This window comes from Nanorana parkeri, unplaced genomic scaffold, assembly GCF_000935625.1.
Source record: "Nanorana parkeri isolate BGI_ZX_2015 unplaced genomic scaffold, ASM93562v1 scaffold42, whole genome shotgun sequence".
NCBI lineage: Eukaryota > Metazoa > Chordata > Amphibia > Anura > Dicroglossidae > Nanorana > Nanorana parkeri.
This window is the reverse complement of record NW_017306310.1, coordinates 1,788,164-1,803,793: the sequence shown is the minus strand read 5'-3', so window position 1 is coordinate 1,803,793 and position 15,630 is coordinate 1,788,164. Positions and strand designations below refer to the sequence as shown.

The 15,630-nt window shown below is 43.4% G+C and overlaps 1 protein-coding gene across 1 annotated transcript; it reads left to right on the top strand.

Annotated features, from left to right (window-relative positions):
* The first annotated feature begins 360 nt into the window (after window positions 1–360).
* LOC108799730 (ras-related and estrogen-regulated growth inhibitor-like protein) lies at window positions 361–14,774 on the top strand. The gene is made up of 4 exons (XM_018571630.1): window positions 361–582; window positions 901–954; window positions 5,464–5,540; window positions 13,554–14,774. Exons 1-4 carry the CDS (start codon window positions 435–437, stop codon window positions 13,980–13,982), a joined length of 708 nt encoding a protein of 235 aa, XP_018427132.1. The 5' UTR covers window positions 361–434; the 3' UTR covers window positions 13,983–14,774.
* Window positions 14,775–15,630: the final 856 nt, after the last annotated feature.

Here is a 15,630-nt window from a genome sequence, read left to right as displayed (position 1 = left end):
TTATTAATAGATTCTGACTTTGTTCTGAGGGCAGATAAACTGTACTGAGGCCATAGAAGTGGCTGATCTCCCCCATGACAGCAGCTTAACCAAAAATTACAGCTGGCTCCAACCCAGCAGCCCATGAATACAGTCTCGTGGAATGTACCAAAATGGTTCATTGTTATTCACATCCTAAAACAAATATAACTGACTTCCCTCTTCTTCTCTAACTTCATTAAGATAAAATCACTTTAATTTTACAACGGAGGCACAGCAGAATTGTTCTAAGCTTCGCCTTTCCCCTTTCGGTCTCCCCCCGGTGTGTGAGGCGGAATGGTACGTTCCATTGAAATGCCTGAGGTGAGAGCCGTACGGGGGCTTATTCAGAGTGAGCGCTTAGAGAAGGCAGCTCCTGCCGGGGAGGGGGGTGTCACTGTAGATCTTACCTGCAAATGGTTCTAAAAATCCCTCTCCGAAGATCTTTAAGCCTGAGCCCCGAGCACCAGCTTTCTCTCACCCCGCCAGAAATGACTGGACCCACTGCTCTGAAGATGGAAGCCAATATTTTAGTTCTTGGTGCAGACGGAGTGGGGAAATCAGGTGAGTGCATGCATCTCCTGTCATTGCAGCAGGATGCCCAGGAGGGGAATGGGGCGATGCACTGAACACAATCTGATTATTTACAAATACCTGTTGGATCCAGGTGTGTCATTGATGTACTTCCATCAAAAGTTCATATTTTGCTCAAGCAGAACACGTTTTTGTTTGTTATCGCCAAATATTTGGATATGAATCATGTAATGAAGTATAATTGCCAGCGGTGGAAGTCAGAATCAGTAGGCATCCGATTATATACAACTGCTGCTATGTCAGTATTTTTACTTTTTACTAACTGAGCTTTGATTATGTTTCTTGTAGCACTGACAGTCCGCTTTCTAACAAGACGCTTCATTGGAGAGTATGGAGATCTCGGTAAGTATATGTTCTTCTCATATGTGAATCCCGACTGTTATGAGATGTCTGTATTTGACAATCAGTGGAAAGCAGAAATCACCAGCACTCAGTAAATATCTTTGATGTCCATTTAATCGGACCAATCGTCAATTGTCGTGTACTAAATAGCGACGTTTCAGGACCGCATAGGATCCCTTCATCAGGGCGACAATGTAACGAGTGCAGAGGGACCTACTAATTTCTACTGTATATGACAATCATACATTTACAATTTTTAGTATATCTGTGAACTGAATTACTTGATCTCTATAGGAGCCAAATAATCAAATGTAGCCCCTAGACCAAGGGTAGGCAACCTTGGCACACCAGCTGTGCTGAAACTACAAATCCCATAATGTCCCTGCCTCTGGCAGTCATACTTGTAACTGTCAGTCTAGCAACGCCTCATAGGACTTGTAGTTCCACAACAGCTGGAGATGCCCACCCCTGCCCTAGAGTAGGCAACCTTGGCACTCCAGCTGTGCTGATACTACAAATCCCATAACGCCCCTGCCCCATCAAGTCATACCTGTTGCTGTCAGAGTCTTGCAATGCTTTATGGGAATTGTAGTTCCACAACAGCTGCAGTGCCAAGGTTGCCTGCCCTAGACCAACATTTCTGGGTGGTCGATTGGTGGTTTGACCTCCCTTTTGATGGTGCCTGCATAGTTCTGGGGCCATTGCTATATGACGGAGTCGGTGGCATGACACCAATGATCTTTTTTAGCTGAATGTAAGGGTGCAGTTATGACCAGCACTGTAGGGGGGGCTTTTTTCTACCACTGACCACCAACCTAAAGAGCATTTTTCCTACTGACCCCCAATGAATTGGTTTCAGCAGGGGTTCCCTGAGACCTGAAAAATATTACGAGGGTTCCTCTAGGGCAGGGTTGGGCAACTCCAGTCCTCCACCTGTGCTTTAACTACAAATTCCAACCTGACTGTGGGAGTCATGCCTATAATTGCCAGTCTTTCAATGCCTCATGGGAGTTGTAGTTGCACAACAGCTGTAGGTTTGGAGTTGCCTACCCCTGCTCTAGGATAAAAAGGTTGAGAAAGCTGCCCTAGACATTCCAAAAGTACAAAACAGAACACATATTGCATCCTTTCCGGTTGTGCTGGCGTGCAGTGATAACAATAAAATGAAAAGTCAGGCAGAAGTGATATTTGCTTTTGTGACTTATGGAGGCAAAATAAGACAATGTGCTGGGGACTGTTTATAAAAAATTGTACTATGGGCTGCAGGTACCTTTGTGCTGACTCAGTTCCCGCTAACATACACGAGTGCAGAGTGGTTTTATTGATTCTTTTGTATGAAAGGTCAGCCATTTGAAGATATTAGCAGTCTGTGAGAAACATTTTGTAAACACCTTTTGTCTTCCTATTCAGCAAACACACTTTGATATTTGAGAGATGTGCACAGAGGGTATAGTCTGTCTGTTGTGTAAGTCTGACGGCTGGCCATACAGCAGTAGAATTTCATTCTAAAAAATGTGCTTTCAGAATGTTCGTTCGATCTTCAAACGGTTAATGAGGTCAAATAGACAATTGTTTTTGACCATAGTAATAAAAAAAAATAATCAAAGGATCAGGATGGAAGGTTAATCTCGCTCTAACAGTGAATGTGGTTTTCTTTAGAAAAAACTCAATTCATTCTTAAATTAAATGTTAAAATCAAACAAAATTTGATTTGACTGACATTCTACAAGTCTCTGGTGGCATTATTGAATGTTCTGATGAGATTTTTTGTACCATTTAAAGATCCCTAAAGAAGCCAATAGGCAACCACCTTAGATTGGAAGAAAATAGGTTTAATCTCAAACTGTGTAAGGTATTCTTTACTGTTAGAGCAGTAAAACGGAAACTCCCTTACCCAGGTAGTGGTTTCAGCAGAGAATATAGACACATTCAAAAAAACATTTAAACTATTTCCTCAACGAATACAATATAAAGTGGCATTGGAACCTTAACAACTGTGTAAGTATGTATGAACGTTCATATGTAAATTGACCAGTGTGTGGCCAGCATTAAACGGTTATATGGCAGTATATCTTAAAGGGGTTCTAAACCCTCCCGTTTTTTTTGCCTATATCTACTGCTAGCAAGCAGTAGATATATGCAAACAGTTTTTAAAAAAAAACCGCTTTAGCAGTGGTTTAAACTTACCTTGTTTTCGCTGCGCGCTCCCGTCCGAGAAAACGAAACTGTTCGGACAGGCGCAAAGCATCTTGGGGCGGGCGCATGCGCAGTTCGGATTCTCGGCCGGGAGACGAGCAGAGACGCAAGGTAAGTCTATGGACGGGTGCACCCGCATGCAGACACCGTGGGATCAGAAGTGCCAGCGAGCAGAGAGGAGTCAGCGCTGTGGGGGGGGGGGGAGGGAAACAAAATGTATCCTTTAATGGCACTTTAAGTTGGCAATACACAATGAGCGGAATGTATCAAACCTGAGACAGGCAAAACCTGGAGCAGATTTGCACTGCAACCAATCAGCTTATCTGTCTCATTTTTCAAATCTTACCTGAGCAAACTGAAGAGAGAGGCTGATTGGTTACCGTGGACAACTGCTCCAGATTCTGTCTGCTCCAGTTTTGATAAATTCCCCCGCACATTTGGATCTCCCCCCACGGGCTCTTGTATTCTGACAGCAGTGGGTATGCTGGTGTCAGAACACCCCAACAGTGACCAAAGCTTATTGGCTGCAGTCACAGTTCAGATGAGAAATTTCAGGATGGCTCCTTTGACAAAAGTCGATTTTTCGAGTAGTGCTGATAGGGACAGGGCCACACGCTGCTTACATTTTGGCCGAGTCAGCAGAACTCAGCCAACATTTGACCAGTGTACGGCTAGCTTTACATTGTGCTCAATGTACTGAGTAAGCATGCAGAGCCATTATGCTGTGTTGTAAAGGAGCCGTGACATAACTATAGCAGCCCAGACGGCTGCTATGGGGCCTGGGGGGTAAAAGGGGGCCTCATTAAGTTGATGAGGCAGATTAAATTCTACAGTGTAGAAATGACTCCAGATGCACAAGAGAGTTCTTTGGGATCTTGGCATCGTTAGTCATTGGGGGGGCCCCCATCCCATTTTTCGCATAATCAAAGGGAAAGGTTTTAAAAACGTCTGTACTATGCCCAGGTACACAGTGCACTAGACCCTGTGTAAGTGGCAGAGAGTTTTATACCGACAGATAGTTTTTCCAGGCATAGGATGACTGAAACGTCTGTGCAGCCCAGTCTGATATAGAATTGGCAATCCAATAGTGGTGGTGGCCATTCTAAGCCGGTACAAACTGGCAGAACATATGGATGGTGTGCGAATGACCATGTGAAAACTATGATTGAGTGATCTCATATTCTATTTAAACAATATCTGGATGACTATTGGAAAGCAAATTGGGAGATGAGCCATACATGCCCTGGTTCTTGGCAAGAGCTAAAACAATCATTTCATCTAGAAAATCAATGTGTTTGGCACCCTTAAGTACATTTGTCACAGGAGTGAGCTACTGAAACCTAGCTATGATTTAAAATGTATAGGTTGCCCGTAGTTGAAACGTCATGTCAAAACCATCAATAGATCCAAAGATTTAAGCAGATGAATGTTATACAAGCCTCAGCTCACTGCTCTGATAGGCTACAATCTCATGTTTAATTTACTAATTTGTATTGAGATTGTAGTCCATCACGGGAGCGAGCTTGGAGCGGTGGCTACTTTACAACACACACAGGGACCATGGGGAACAAAAGTAGCCACCCTCCAGAAGGAAGGACAGTTTCAGCACCAATTCAGAGATGATTTGAGGATCTGCAGCCGAGTGATACACAAATAAGATACATTTGTATTAATAGTTAAAGTATTTGAATGTATTTTTAGGATTTAACTCCTGAGTTTAGTGTCACTTTAAGCTTGAAGGGTGAGACCAGCATTTAACCAGCAGATTAAAATATAAGTCCTCAAAGGCAGTCCCTGTAGTTCTTTGTTTTCTCTTTAGAAATGATACTGAATTTGTTTATTTGAATAGGGGATATATATATATCCAATGAAAAAGATTTGCCTACCACAGCATCTACAGGAAGGAATACTTTGATAGAGACCTATTCAGGTGCACACTTCCTACTGTACTGATGTCTTCATTAATGTCATTACTGCAAAGTGCACTGTACCCATTGTCCCTCTGTTTGAAGCTAATGTCATAATAAAACTATTTTTAGATGATGCAGCTCATGTGAACTAAAGAAGCTGCCTAATTAACTTAGAAACTGTAGGATAACAACATTTGTCTGAGCTTCACTTTGGAATCTTACGTATAGCCTTAATGAAATAAAGCCAGGCTATTAGGATGAACAGAAGCAGATGTGCCTGTGTGGATACTGATGTAGTCAAGTTGTCTTGAACACGCAAGAAAGCTTTCATGTAAACCAAACACTCGTGCAATATTAATTCCCGCGGAGTGGTTGTGACTGGTCTAATGTTTTTTTCTTGCAGAATCTATATATAGCCACAATGTTTTGGTGGATGGAAAGGAGGTTATCTTTAATATTTGGGATTTTCCATATTCAAAGGTGAGTTTTTTTTTCTCAGGTTACCCAATCATTTTCCACAGTGTGGGCTTATGAAGATTGATAGAGTGTTTACGTAGTTTGCATCCAGGGAAATGTTTCATCATATTTATCCACACACATACAGAGATGCATGGTGATTTTCAGAGTGTGGTAACCCATATGAATTCGATTCAATCTTATTCCCATTAATAATAATTTTAGTACAGTTAGAAGATTGCTGACTGGTGCCTATAATCTGCTCTGCAGCTGCCACCTCTCATTGTATAACAGTACATAGCTGTGGATATCTGCACATCATTTTTGTGATAGCAACAGCTTCTGATAATATCTTCTCACAGGAGCATGAAATTTAGGAACTTTAAGAATAGTAATACTGTATTAAAGGAGAACTACGGGGTCAGTGTTTTTCCCCATAGTTCTCCAAAGGGTAACGGGAGGACACAAACTAGCGTCCTCCCGTTACCCTAAGCTCAGTATACCGCGAGCTACAGCTCGCGGTATACTGAGACGCCGCAGCCGGGACGGATCACGACTCTTTTGACGGGATCCGCCCAGCTGCATGAGTGACAGCTGGCTCTGCCTATCTAGAGGCAGGGCCAGCTGTACCCGCCCCCTCCCCCGTCCGTTCCGCCAGTCAGCGCTGGCAGATCGGATCGGTGAGAGGGGAATGCAGCCCCTCCCCCTGTCACGGCAGAGAGCCGTGACAGGATCGAGAGGTGAGGGAATCCGGTATGTGTTCCCTCACCTCCCGTTCTACTGAGCCGACCTGTGACAGTCTCATTGTCACAGGTCGGCTAGAACTATGAGATGAATGGAAATCACTCATCTCATAGTTCTCCTTTAAGGGGTATCATGATGATGTCATCACATGATGATGTGCCCACGATAATTTCTCCTGGCATCATTGTTTGAAAAAAAAAAAATAACAGCTTCTGTAGACAGCCATGAGACTCAAATGGGAGCCAAATGTAGTATGCTTTTAGGTACCTCTGAGATGCACGGACTTGTGTTTGAGTTGCTTTAATTTGCTTTAAGCTGCTTCTGAGCTGCTTCATTCTGCTTCTTACATCACTTTGGTTTCAAGAGTAATAGCTGATGTTCAATCCCACCAAAAACCGTATTTCAGAACAGTAAAATCGGTCCATGAGCCTTTACACTCATCGCATATGTTGTACCAATGTTGCTGCAGGTCAGTATAAGGTTGTGGATTTAGCTTCCAGGGAATGTTAACTGTCCGATGCCACTCGACCTCCTCTTTCCCAACTTGTGTAGAACTCCTTCACCAGCACAGGGGGAGCAGAACACAATCCCCAATCACCTAGAATCTCTTCTTCTCTCCTCCTCAGTGAGCATGGATGCAATCCAGCAATGCAGTACAGGTGGAACTATGTTTTCCACAGTGATGGTATTTGTATATAGAAGGCATAAATAATGCTCATAGCGTGAATTCACTTTTATGTAAAGGTTAGAAGATATAGAAACAAAGCATGCAAATGCAGGCTACAGCATGCCTGATGTGTTTTCTTGAGGCTTCTTCAGAGGCACACTGCTACACCTTCCACCTGTCCTGGTAAAGGACAAGTTGCCATTTGGTAAAGAGGAAGAGATCAAGCTGTATTGGGTGGTTAAGCATCTGTCAAGTTCCAATGGCCCGAAGGCTAATCCACAGGTATATACTAACCTACAGTGTTGGTGTAATGTATCTGGTGAGTGTGGTAGCTGGCAGACTGATTCTACTTTTCTGAAGTGCAGATTTTTGTGCAATTGAACGGTTTCCATAATGTTTGGAGTGGGCTGGTAAGCCATGGCTGTGAAAGTGAATTAACTAGGGCTGCAACAACTAATCGACATAATCAATTATAATCGATTATTGAAAAAGTTGTCAACTTTTTCAATAATCGATTAATCGGCTTCCGATCAGTTGGCCCTGTTCACGGCTCCACACACGCTGCGCGCCGCACCTCCTCCCCAACTCACGCTCACCGCTGCCAGATCCGCCCGCATCCATGCTCTACACGCCGCACCTCCTTCACGCCTCACACTCACCGCCCGCCCACATCCACGATCGGCACAGGGACGCGGGGAGATGTAGTAAGGAGGAGCAGGTGTGGGGGGATGACAGCCGCCGATAGACAGGCCCGATCTCAGAAGCAAGTTGCTAGAAGACTGCTCAGGTAAGCCTGCACTTTCCCACACATGGTGCTCTATAATGTATTGCTGGGATTTGTATTCCTCTATAGCTGATGGTACATTGTGCTGTATATTATACATAGGAATGCAAATCCCAGCAATACATTATACACTGTATGTATAATGCTGGTATTTGTTGTACTCTTCTATAGCTGGTGATATTCTGGTGATATACTGTGATAGCTACTGTGATCTATAGCTGGTGATATACACAGTATAATGTACTATTGCTGGGATTTGTTGTACTCCTCTATAGCTGGTGATATTCTGCATTGCGCTGTATAATGTACTATTGCTGGGATTTGTAGTCCTCTATAGCCGGTGCCATTCTGCATTCATTGCTGTATAATTTTACACTTTCCATTTCACTATATTGCACACGACACTATCTTTATTTTTTACTTCCACCGCTCCAAGCTTGCTCCTGTGATGGACTACAACCTCAATACAAACTAGTAGTCCCATCACTGGAGCCTTTTTTTAAACTTTATTTTATTGTTTATCCGATTAATCGATTAATCGAACCTAATAATCGGCTAACTAATTGATTTTGAAAATAATCGTTAGCTGCAGCTCTAGAATTAACCAAGCAGTGTTTTATTATCAAGACTGCTAGAGGAAAACCAGCTTACATGCAAACAGAATGTCTATGTACATGAGCCCTAAGCTACCCCCTTGAACTGTTAATTGCAGATCTGGTCCATATTGTTATTTTGCACAATTAATTAACAAAGTTAACCAAATCTACTACCATCCAAAATAGGTGTTCTTGGTGAGCACTGATGCAGAGGTTAGGCTGGCCATACACAGATCGAAATTACGGCCCTGCCAGCACCACTTGGCTTAACAAGTCAGTTCTTCAATTGACTTTTGTGGACGGAGCCGGGGGTAAACTAGGTGGCCGAACAGTGACTGCAGCCAGTTCGGGTATTCTGACAGCCGTGGGCACCAGCTCTCAGGATACAAAAGCCAGCAGGGGAGCTTCCTCCATCCATGCTGTTGGTGGGGCATGTGGATGAGGCAATCAAATTATTTCTCTTATTCAGCCTGTGGGGCTCAAGGAGAGAAATAGACTACGTGTGACTATCTTTAGTCTGCATGACTGGTGAAATGATAAAGAGCAGAGAGGTGACTGACCCAAAATCCTACTTGCAGCTTTGATCAAATAGTTGTTCAGACACCATGAGGGACGTGTTTATGCAGAATACAGAGTTCGGACAAAGTTTAGGCACTTAAAGGAGAACTATGAGGTGAGTGCTTTTCACTCAGCTCATAGTTCTAGCTGACCTGTGACAATGAGACTGTCACAGGTCGGCCCAGTAGATCGGGAGATGAGCGAACATATACCGGCATTCGCTCACCTCTCGATCCTGTCATGGCTCTTTGCCGTGACAGGGGAGGGGATGGATTCCCCCCTCCCCGCTCCGATCCGCCAGCGCTGACTGGCGGAATGGACGGGGGAGGGGGCGGGTACAGCTGGCTCTGCCTCTAGATAGGTGTCACTCACGCAGCTGGGTGGATCTCGACATCGATGTCGGGATCCGCTCCGGCTGCGGCGTCTCAATATACCGAGAGCTGGAGCTTAGGGGTCTGACGGGAGGATGCTAGTTTGTGTCCTCCCGTTACCCTAAGGAGAACTATGGGGAAAAGCCCTGACCCCATAGTTCTTCTTCAAAAGAAATATTTGTAGATATACAAAAATATATTGTATGCTGGAGATGAAAACAGATGCATGTACACAGCCGGGATGCAATCAGTTATACAGTATAGAAAATTGAACATATGTGTGTGTGTGTGTGTGTGTGTGTATCTCAATATTTTCTGTTTGAATAGTTTGTTGTCTGGAATGTGTCTGGTACTGTTTTCAATCAAAAGCATTTGAAAGTTTTCTGACCTGGTTAGAGGCTGACAATGTCCTGTTTCTTCTTACTTTGTGTGCTTTCAATTGTAATAAGCACGGATCATTTGACTTTTCTCTGATAGTGTGACAGGTAATCAGTCAGTTTCACCCTTTTGCTGCCAGAGCCGTTTTTGCATTTTTTGCACACATGTTAAAATGCACATTTTAGGCCTGATGATTGGTTAACCAATTCTGAAAGCAGGAACTCTGGAGAATAAAATGGTGGTAGTTGCAATTTCCAGTAAAACATTCACTAAAGTTAGTTTTAGTGCACAGAAAACACAAGGAGGGGAATCGATCAAAACGGCAGCAGACAGAATCTGGAGCAGTCGGCAATCAGCTTCTTTCTTTCATTTTCAAATCTTAACTGAACAAACTGAAGAGAGAAGCTGATTGGTCACTATGGGCAACTGCTCCAGATTCTGCCTGCTGGCGTGTTGATAAATTCACCCCACTGTATGACCCATTTGGTTTTCTTTGGTAAAATATAAAAGATGGAGATACGTTGAGTAAATAGAGATATCAAGCATTAAAATTAAACCAGCTCATAAAATGGCGGTAAACTATGGCACAAATGATACAACTCACACTGTCGAAGCTGCCACGATGCACTAGTCTGCCCGCTAAAGTACAGCATTTTAATGGATTGTATAGTGTGAATGGCCCTTAATCACTCCACTCTCCAACAGCCCATACCCATGTTTGATGCATTCCCCATCTGCATCAGTCAGCTGCTGGGAGAGAAGAATATACCTGGTACTTCCGAGAAGCATGCAACTTACTCCATGTAAAAGCACTGAGGCAATCATCAAGCACCAGCGCTGTCACATGGGGAGAGTACATAGCTCTGTGTAAGCTGCGACCTGAGAGGCTCAGAGCTTACAAAGGGAGGAGTCTTCTGCTGCGGCAGCTGATGGAGTGACCCCCTATCGAAGGAACCATATTTGGTGCTGGCCAGTGGCTTTGATGTTTTGCCCTCTTTGGGTATTCTGTTGATCATAACAACAAATTTGCATAAGCTTTCATAAAAAATCCCCTCTATTAAAGAAGAATTATGGGCAAAATTTTATTAACCCTTGCAGTGGGGCATTGCAAGGGTTACCTGCTCGTTTTTGTCTAAAGGCTAAAAAAAAAAAAAAAGAAGTCATATTCACCTGAACCTCGGAGCTGGCTTGCTCTTAGACCGTAAATCATCATGTTCTGTACTCTGTGTATAGACGTGAGGACACCGAGGAACGTTCGGATGCCGCAGCATATGAGGAGACAGGCTTCAGTGACTAGGAAGCAGAGAGCCGGCAAAGCTGTTCGGGTGACTATTCGAGGTACACCGAAATGGACATTTCAAAATCGAAACGAAAACTGTCAGGCCAAAAATGTTTTTTATTAACATTTTTTTCAAATATTTAAAAATATTTTATTTTTATTTTTTTAATAAACTTTTTACATTTTTTTAATATTTCTTTTTATTACCCTGATATTTCCCTTTTAAAATAGAAAAATAGATTGAGAACACAGAGTCCTTAATCTCTTTTTCTGCATCCACTGTTATCAATGAACAGGAATCCTCTATTCTGAGTGCTCCTGTTCATTCATAACATGAGGGTATAGTGTGTTTACTATAACCACAATCATGAAGGAACAGGAGGAGATGTAGATCACTCTCATTCATTCATAATTGAGGATATAGTACACATACCATGTCCTCAATTATATACAAACACTCAGCGATTACTGATTGCTGAGTGTGTGAACCTTGCTCTCCTCTGTCACACGCTGTCACAGGAGGCGGTACAGGGAGGAGAGCTCTGCTTCCTGTGACAGCGTGTGCAGTCTCCGCCCACACCCCGCCTGCCAGACTGTGACAGGAGGCTGAGTGGTGTGGGGGGAGAGACGCCTGCCGCTCACAGTGCTCTCCTCCCGCAGCGCTCGGCCGGCTATCACAGTTTCTCTCGTCCCCGCTGGAACACAGAGCAGCGCCCAGCGGGGAGGAAAGAAAGCAGGGATGTGCCGCTGTATCGGCAGAAAAATGGCACTTTCGGCATTTAGCCAAAAGTGCAATTTTCGGCCGATATGTTTCGGCGGCCGATATATCGGTGCATCCCTAGTGAGTATAACTCTTTTTTTTTTTTTAACCTAGACAAAAACATGCTGCTGACCCTTGCTGCGCCGGGGTAGCCCCACTGCAAGGGTTAATAAAAGTTTTGCCTTGAGTTCTTCTTCAAGGAAATGAAACCCTGGGGACATAGAACATGATACAGTATCAGTGTTAGGGGCACTTATGCACACCATCATATGACACAGACCACACTCCTGTTTAATAAGTTACTGGAAAGTTAATATTTTACTACTGAAGTAGCAATAATGTTGTGAAGTGTCCGCTCAGGGATTTTCCTGGCCCTGCTTGCTTTTACAGCATACTGAAAGGTCTCATCGGCTGGCCTGAGCTCCTTAGAGACGCCACATTTAGCTGATGGAAAAACACGGCTGCTCTGAGACAGCTGTACCAGTGTTTTTTCATGTATAGAATGTTGTGGGAGATGAGGAGACTTATTACCACTGGGCTGCTCTTATCAGAATGGAACTTCACAAAAACCTTTTGAATATTTTCCATTTTGATCTGTAATTAAGGAATGTGCTGGATTAATCAATTGGAACATTGAATTAAAAAAGAATACAGACCATTATTTACAATAGTAATAAACTCTAACTTTTTTCAATAATGAATCAAGATCAAACAAATATACATTCCCCAGCAAAGGATTTCTTTACATTTTCCCCCAAGGACTTAGAGTTTTCATGTTACTGAACAGCTCCAACTCTCTCAGTTCAGCTTTCCTGAATGTCCTTTCCAGTACAATATCACAAGGGACAGCACAGTCTCCAGCAGCCATACATTTACAAGCTTGGCAAAATGGGGAGCAGGGAAAGTGACTTTCATTGCTGTGCCTGTGTGTTTGTGGAGACGCACAAACAGCTTGCTAGCACACACAAGGGTGACTCCATAGGAGCCCTAAAACAGGATGTCAGGGCCAGTGCTCAGGGGACCAGACGATCCTGCAGGAAGCTAAAACTTTTGAACATCAAGAAGCAGAAGCCAAAAACCTTCTCAGGGTTATTCACAAAAGGGTGAAGGGTTTGGAGAAGGCAGGAGAAGTGAACAATCTAGGACAACATAGCTGAGCTGCAAATATTCTCCAATTCAGCTCACATTCCAGTTCAGCTATGTTGTCCTGGATTGGTCACTTCTCCTGCCTTCTCCAAACTCTTCACCCTTTTCTGAATAACCCTGTTGACTTTAATGATCAAGAGAAGCGGTGTGCAAAAAGCACTATCCTATTGCAGCCAACCAGAAATCTTCTTTCCGTTGACGGTGAATTTTTTTCCTAAACACTGCTTTTTCATAACGATATGTCAACTTTGTGCTCCTAACAGTCATATAGCAAGGCATACCCTTTTTATGCAGTACTTAAGGAGACACAATCTTTTGGCATTCAGGGCAAAGGGACTCACGGTTTCAGTGATCCCCGCTGCTCCTTCCTCAACAACAAAATGCCCAGTGTCAGACCCTAGAGGGAGCGGTGACGTCACCCCCTCTGTCATTTGACAGTGCTAAGGCCTAGTAATTTGATGATAGACCTAAGCACTGCCACGTGGGAGGAGGTCACATGTTCCCCGGGTATTCTGTGCTGAGGTTGAGTAGGGAGAAGTGGGGAATTGCTGGATAGGAGAGTAGTACTGGTTCGGGAAGGGGGGCAAAGTGACGATATCGCTTCAAAAATAGAAAATAAAAGCAATACAAATCACATTGGCCAAAATCCGCAATGTGCATATGATCAGAAAGGGTTTTAATAAATCCATAGATCTTTTTGTATTAAAAAGCCATTGTTGTTCTTTAGTGACTTTTGTTTTCTAATTTGCCATAGGAGCCAACTGAAGAAAGCTGCGCGGAAGAGGAGAAGCGCATTCAGTGGGCTGACGGCTTTGTCTTGGTTTACAGCATTTCTGACCGGGCCAGTTTCAACATTATTTGCCAGACAATCCAACTCATCAAAGCTTCCAAAGACTGCTTGGGACCAGAGAAATTGCCCATAGTCATTGTGGGTAATAAGCGTGATCTGCATCACCTACGAACTGTATCAAGTGAAGAAGGGAGGCTTTTGGCTCTGTCAATGGACTGTGATTTCTATGAAGTTTCAGCAGCTGAGGCTTACCATGGAGTTCTTATGGTTTTCCATGGCCTGGTGGACAAGATTAAAGAATCCAAGCTGGTTACCAAGAAGGGGACGGGAATACGAGGCATTGTGAAAAGCATGTCAGCAGTGTTTGCCAGGAGAAGAACAGACTCTCTGTAATACCTGAAATGCTTGGCAGACAATGACACATGATGTGACTTTAACATCTGCAACGCTTCTCATTTACAATCTAGCAGTCTGACCTGGCAGTGGAACTCCTCTCTGTGCAGCCTGCAGTGTATTTAGAACTGTCTATCCTAGACTTTTTTGCTGCTCATTGTTCTTTTAACAACTGAGCTAAACGGTTTACTTAACAGCTTCTAAAGTTGTCACTGCAAACGTGGAAAATGGGGAGTGGAATTAAAAATAACCCCCGCTTATCACTGTGAAGCAGCTTTTGTGTGATAAGCTGTGCCACACATTAGGAAGATCTAAAGAGTCTCCAGCTTTCATCTGTTCATTATCTCCTATCCGACATGTCCTCTCTTGTTGCTGCGTTCTTCACTTTGCATTATATCTCCAACTTTTGGCTTCATCATACAGTAGATCTACACGGTAGTGAAAGGAGTGATTTAACATTGCTCGTTGGAATGAATGTACACATATTAGTGTTCTGGCATTGTTTATGTGCTCTTTTGTGTTTTCACAAGCTTGTCTCTTGTGTGCACTGAGGGGAATGCACTTTTATGAGGGTAATGGAATGTGTGTAGCCGACATTCCGTGCTGGGACAATACAGAAGCACCTCATTGCTAATTGCAGAAATCACAATAAACAGATCCCTGTACTCACAGCAGTTAAGCCATAAAGTGAAGTAGCATCAAAATCTGGGAATGGTGGGTGTGGAGCACATATAAGAGGACTTCTGATCTCTCCATCAAGAATGATCAAACCTGTGAACAGTTGTTTTATTCTTTTTTTTTCTTTTGGACATTCATATCCAATAGATAATGCATTCTAGATGGAGTCTTTAATGAGAAATACACACGGTGCCTAATTATCTCTTTTTCATCAGCAGGGAGCAATGAAGGTTTTCCAACCTGGCAGCTTCATGTCCCAGTATGCAATGTTAAGTTAGCCATACACTGTGCTTAATTTGTCTGGCATCATTTGATCAAACAATTGAAAAAGAGCCAGATGGGAATTCTTCAGGCACACAGTGATGGCAGCCAATCAGCTGCCATCATTGCCTATGTATTCTGACAGAAGCACACTCACCACTCCCAGAATACAAAGCACACATCAGGAGATTCATCTATCCCCGCGGTTTAGTGTGGATGGAGGAGTCTATTATATTTGACGGTGTATGGCCAGCTTTAGTGCGTGTGTACATGGGGGTTGCTGTCAAATGCTGGCTTTTGCATTCGAGCCCAAGGGCATTTGAACACATACATTAGAATGCAAAATACAGCAAAAGGCTACGTTCAGCCTGCTTTGACTTTAACACAAATGAAGCTCAAGTGACTAGAGAAATGCACCGCAACCAGGTCAAATGCAGCCTCAGAACTGTCATCCACACCGTACCTTTGAGTTTGATGGGAATCTGCTGACTTGCATTATGTGAAATATATGTAAAATACAGAAAAATAACGTTTGTGTATGCAAGCCGCTAGTCTGTTTTGTGCCCTTATGTGGTTATATTGCATCAGAATCATTTGGCTTATAGGACAGTTTGTGCCTTTGAATCCAGCCATGCACAACTCAGTTTTCACAACGGGGTAGATCCAATATGAGCATCACTGGGCCATATATGTTACATGTTCAACAAAT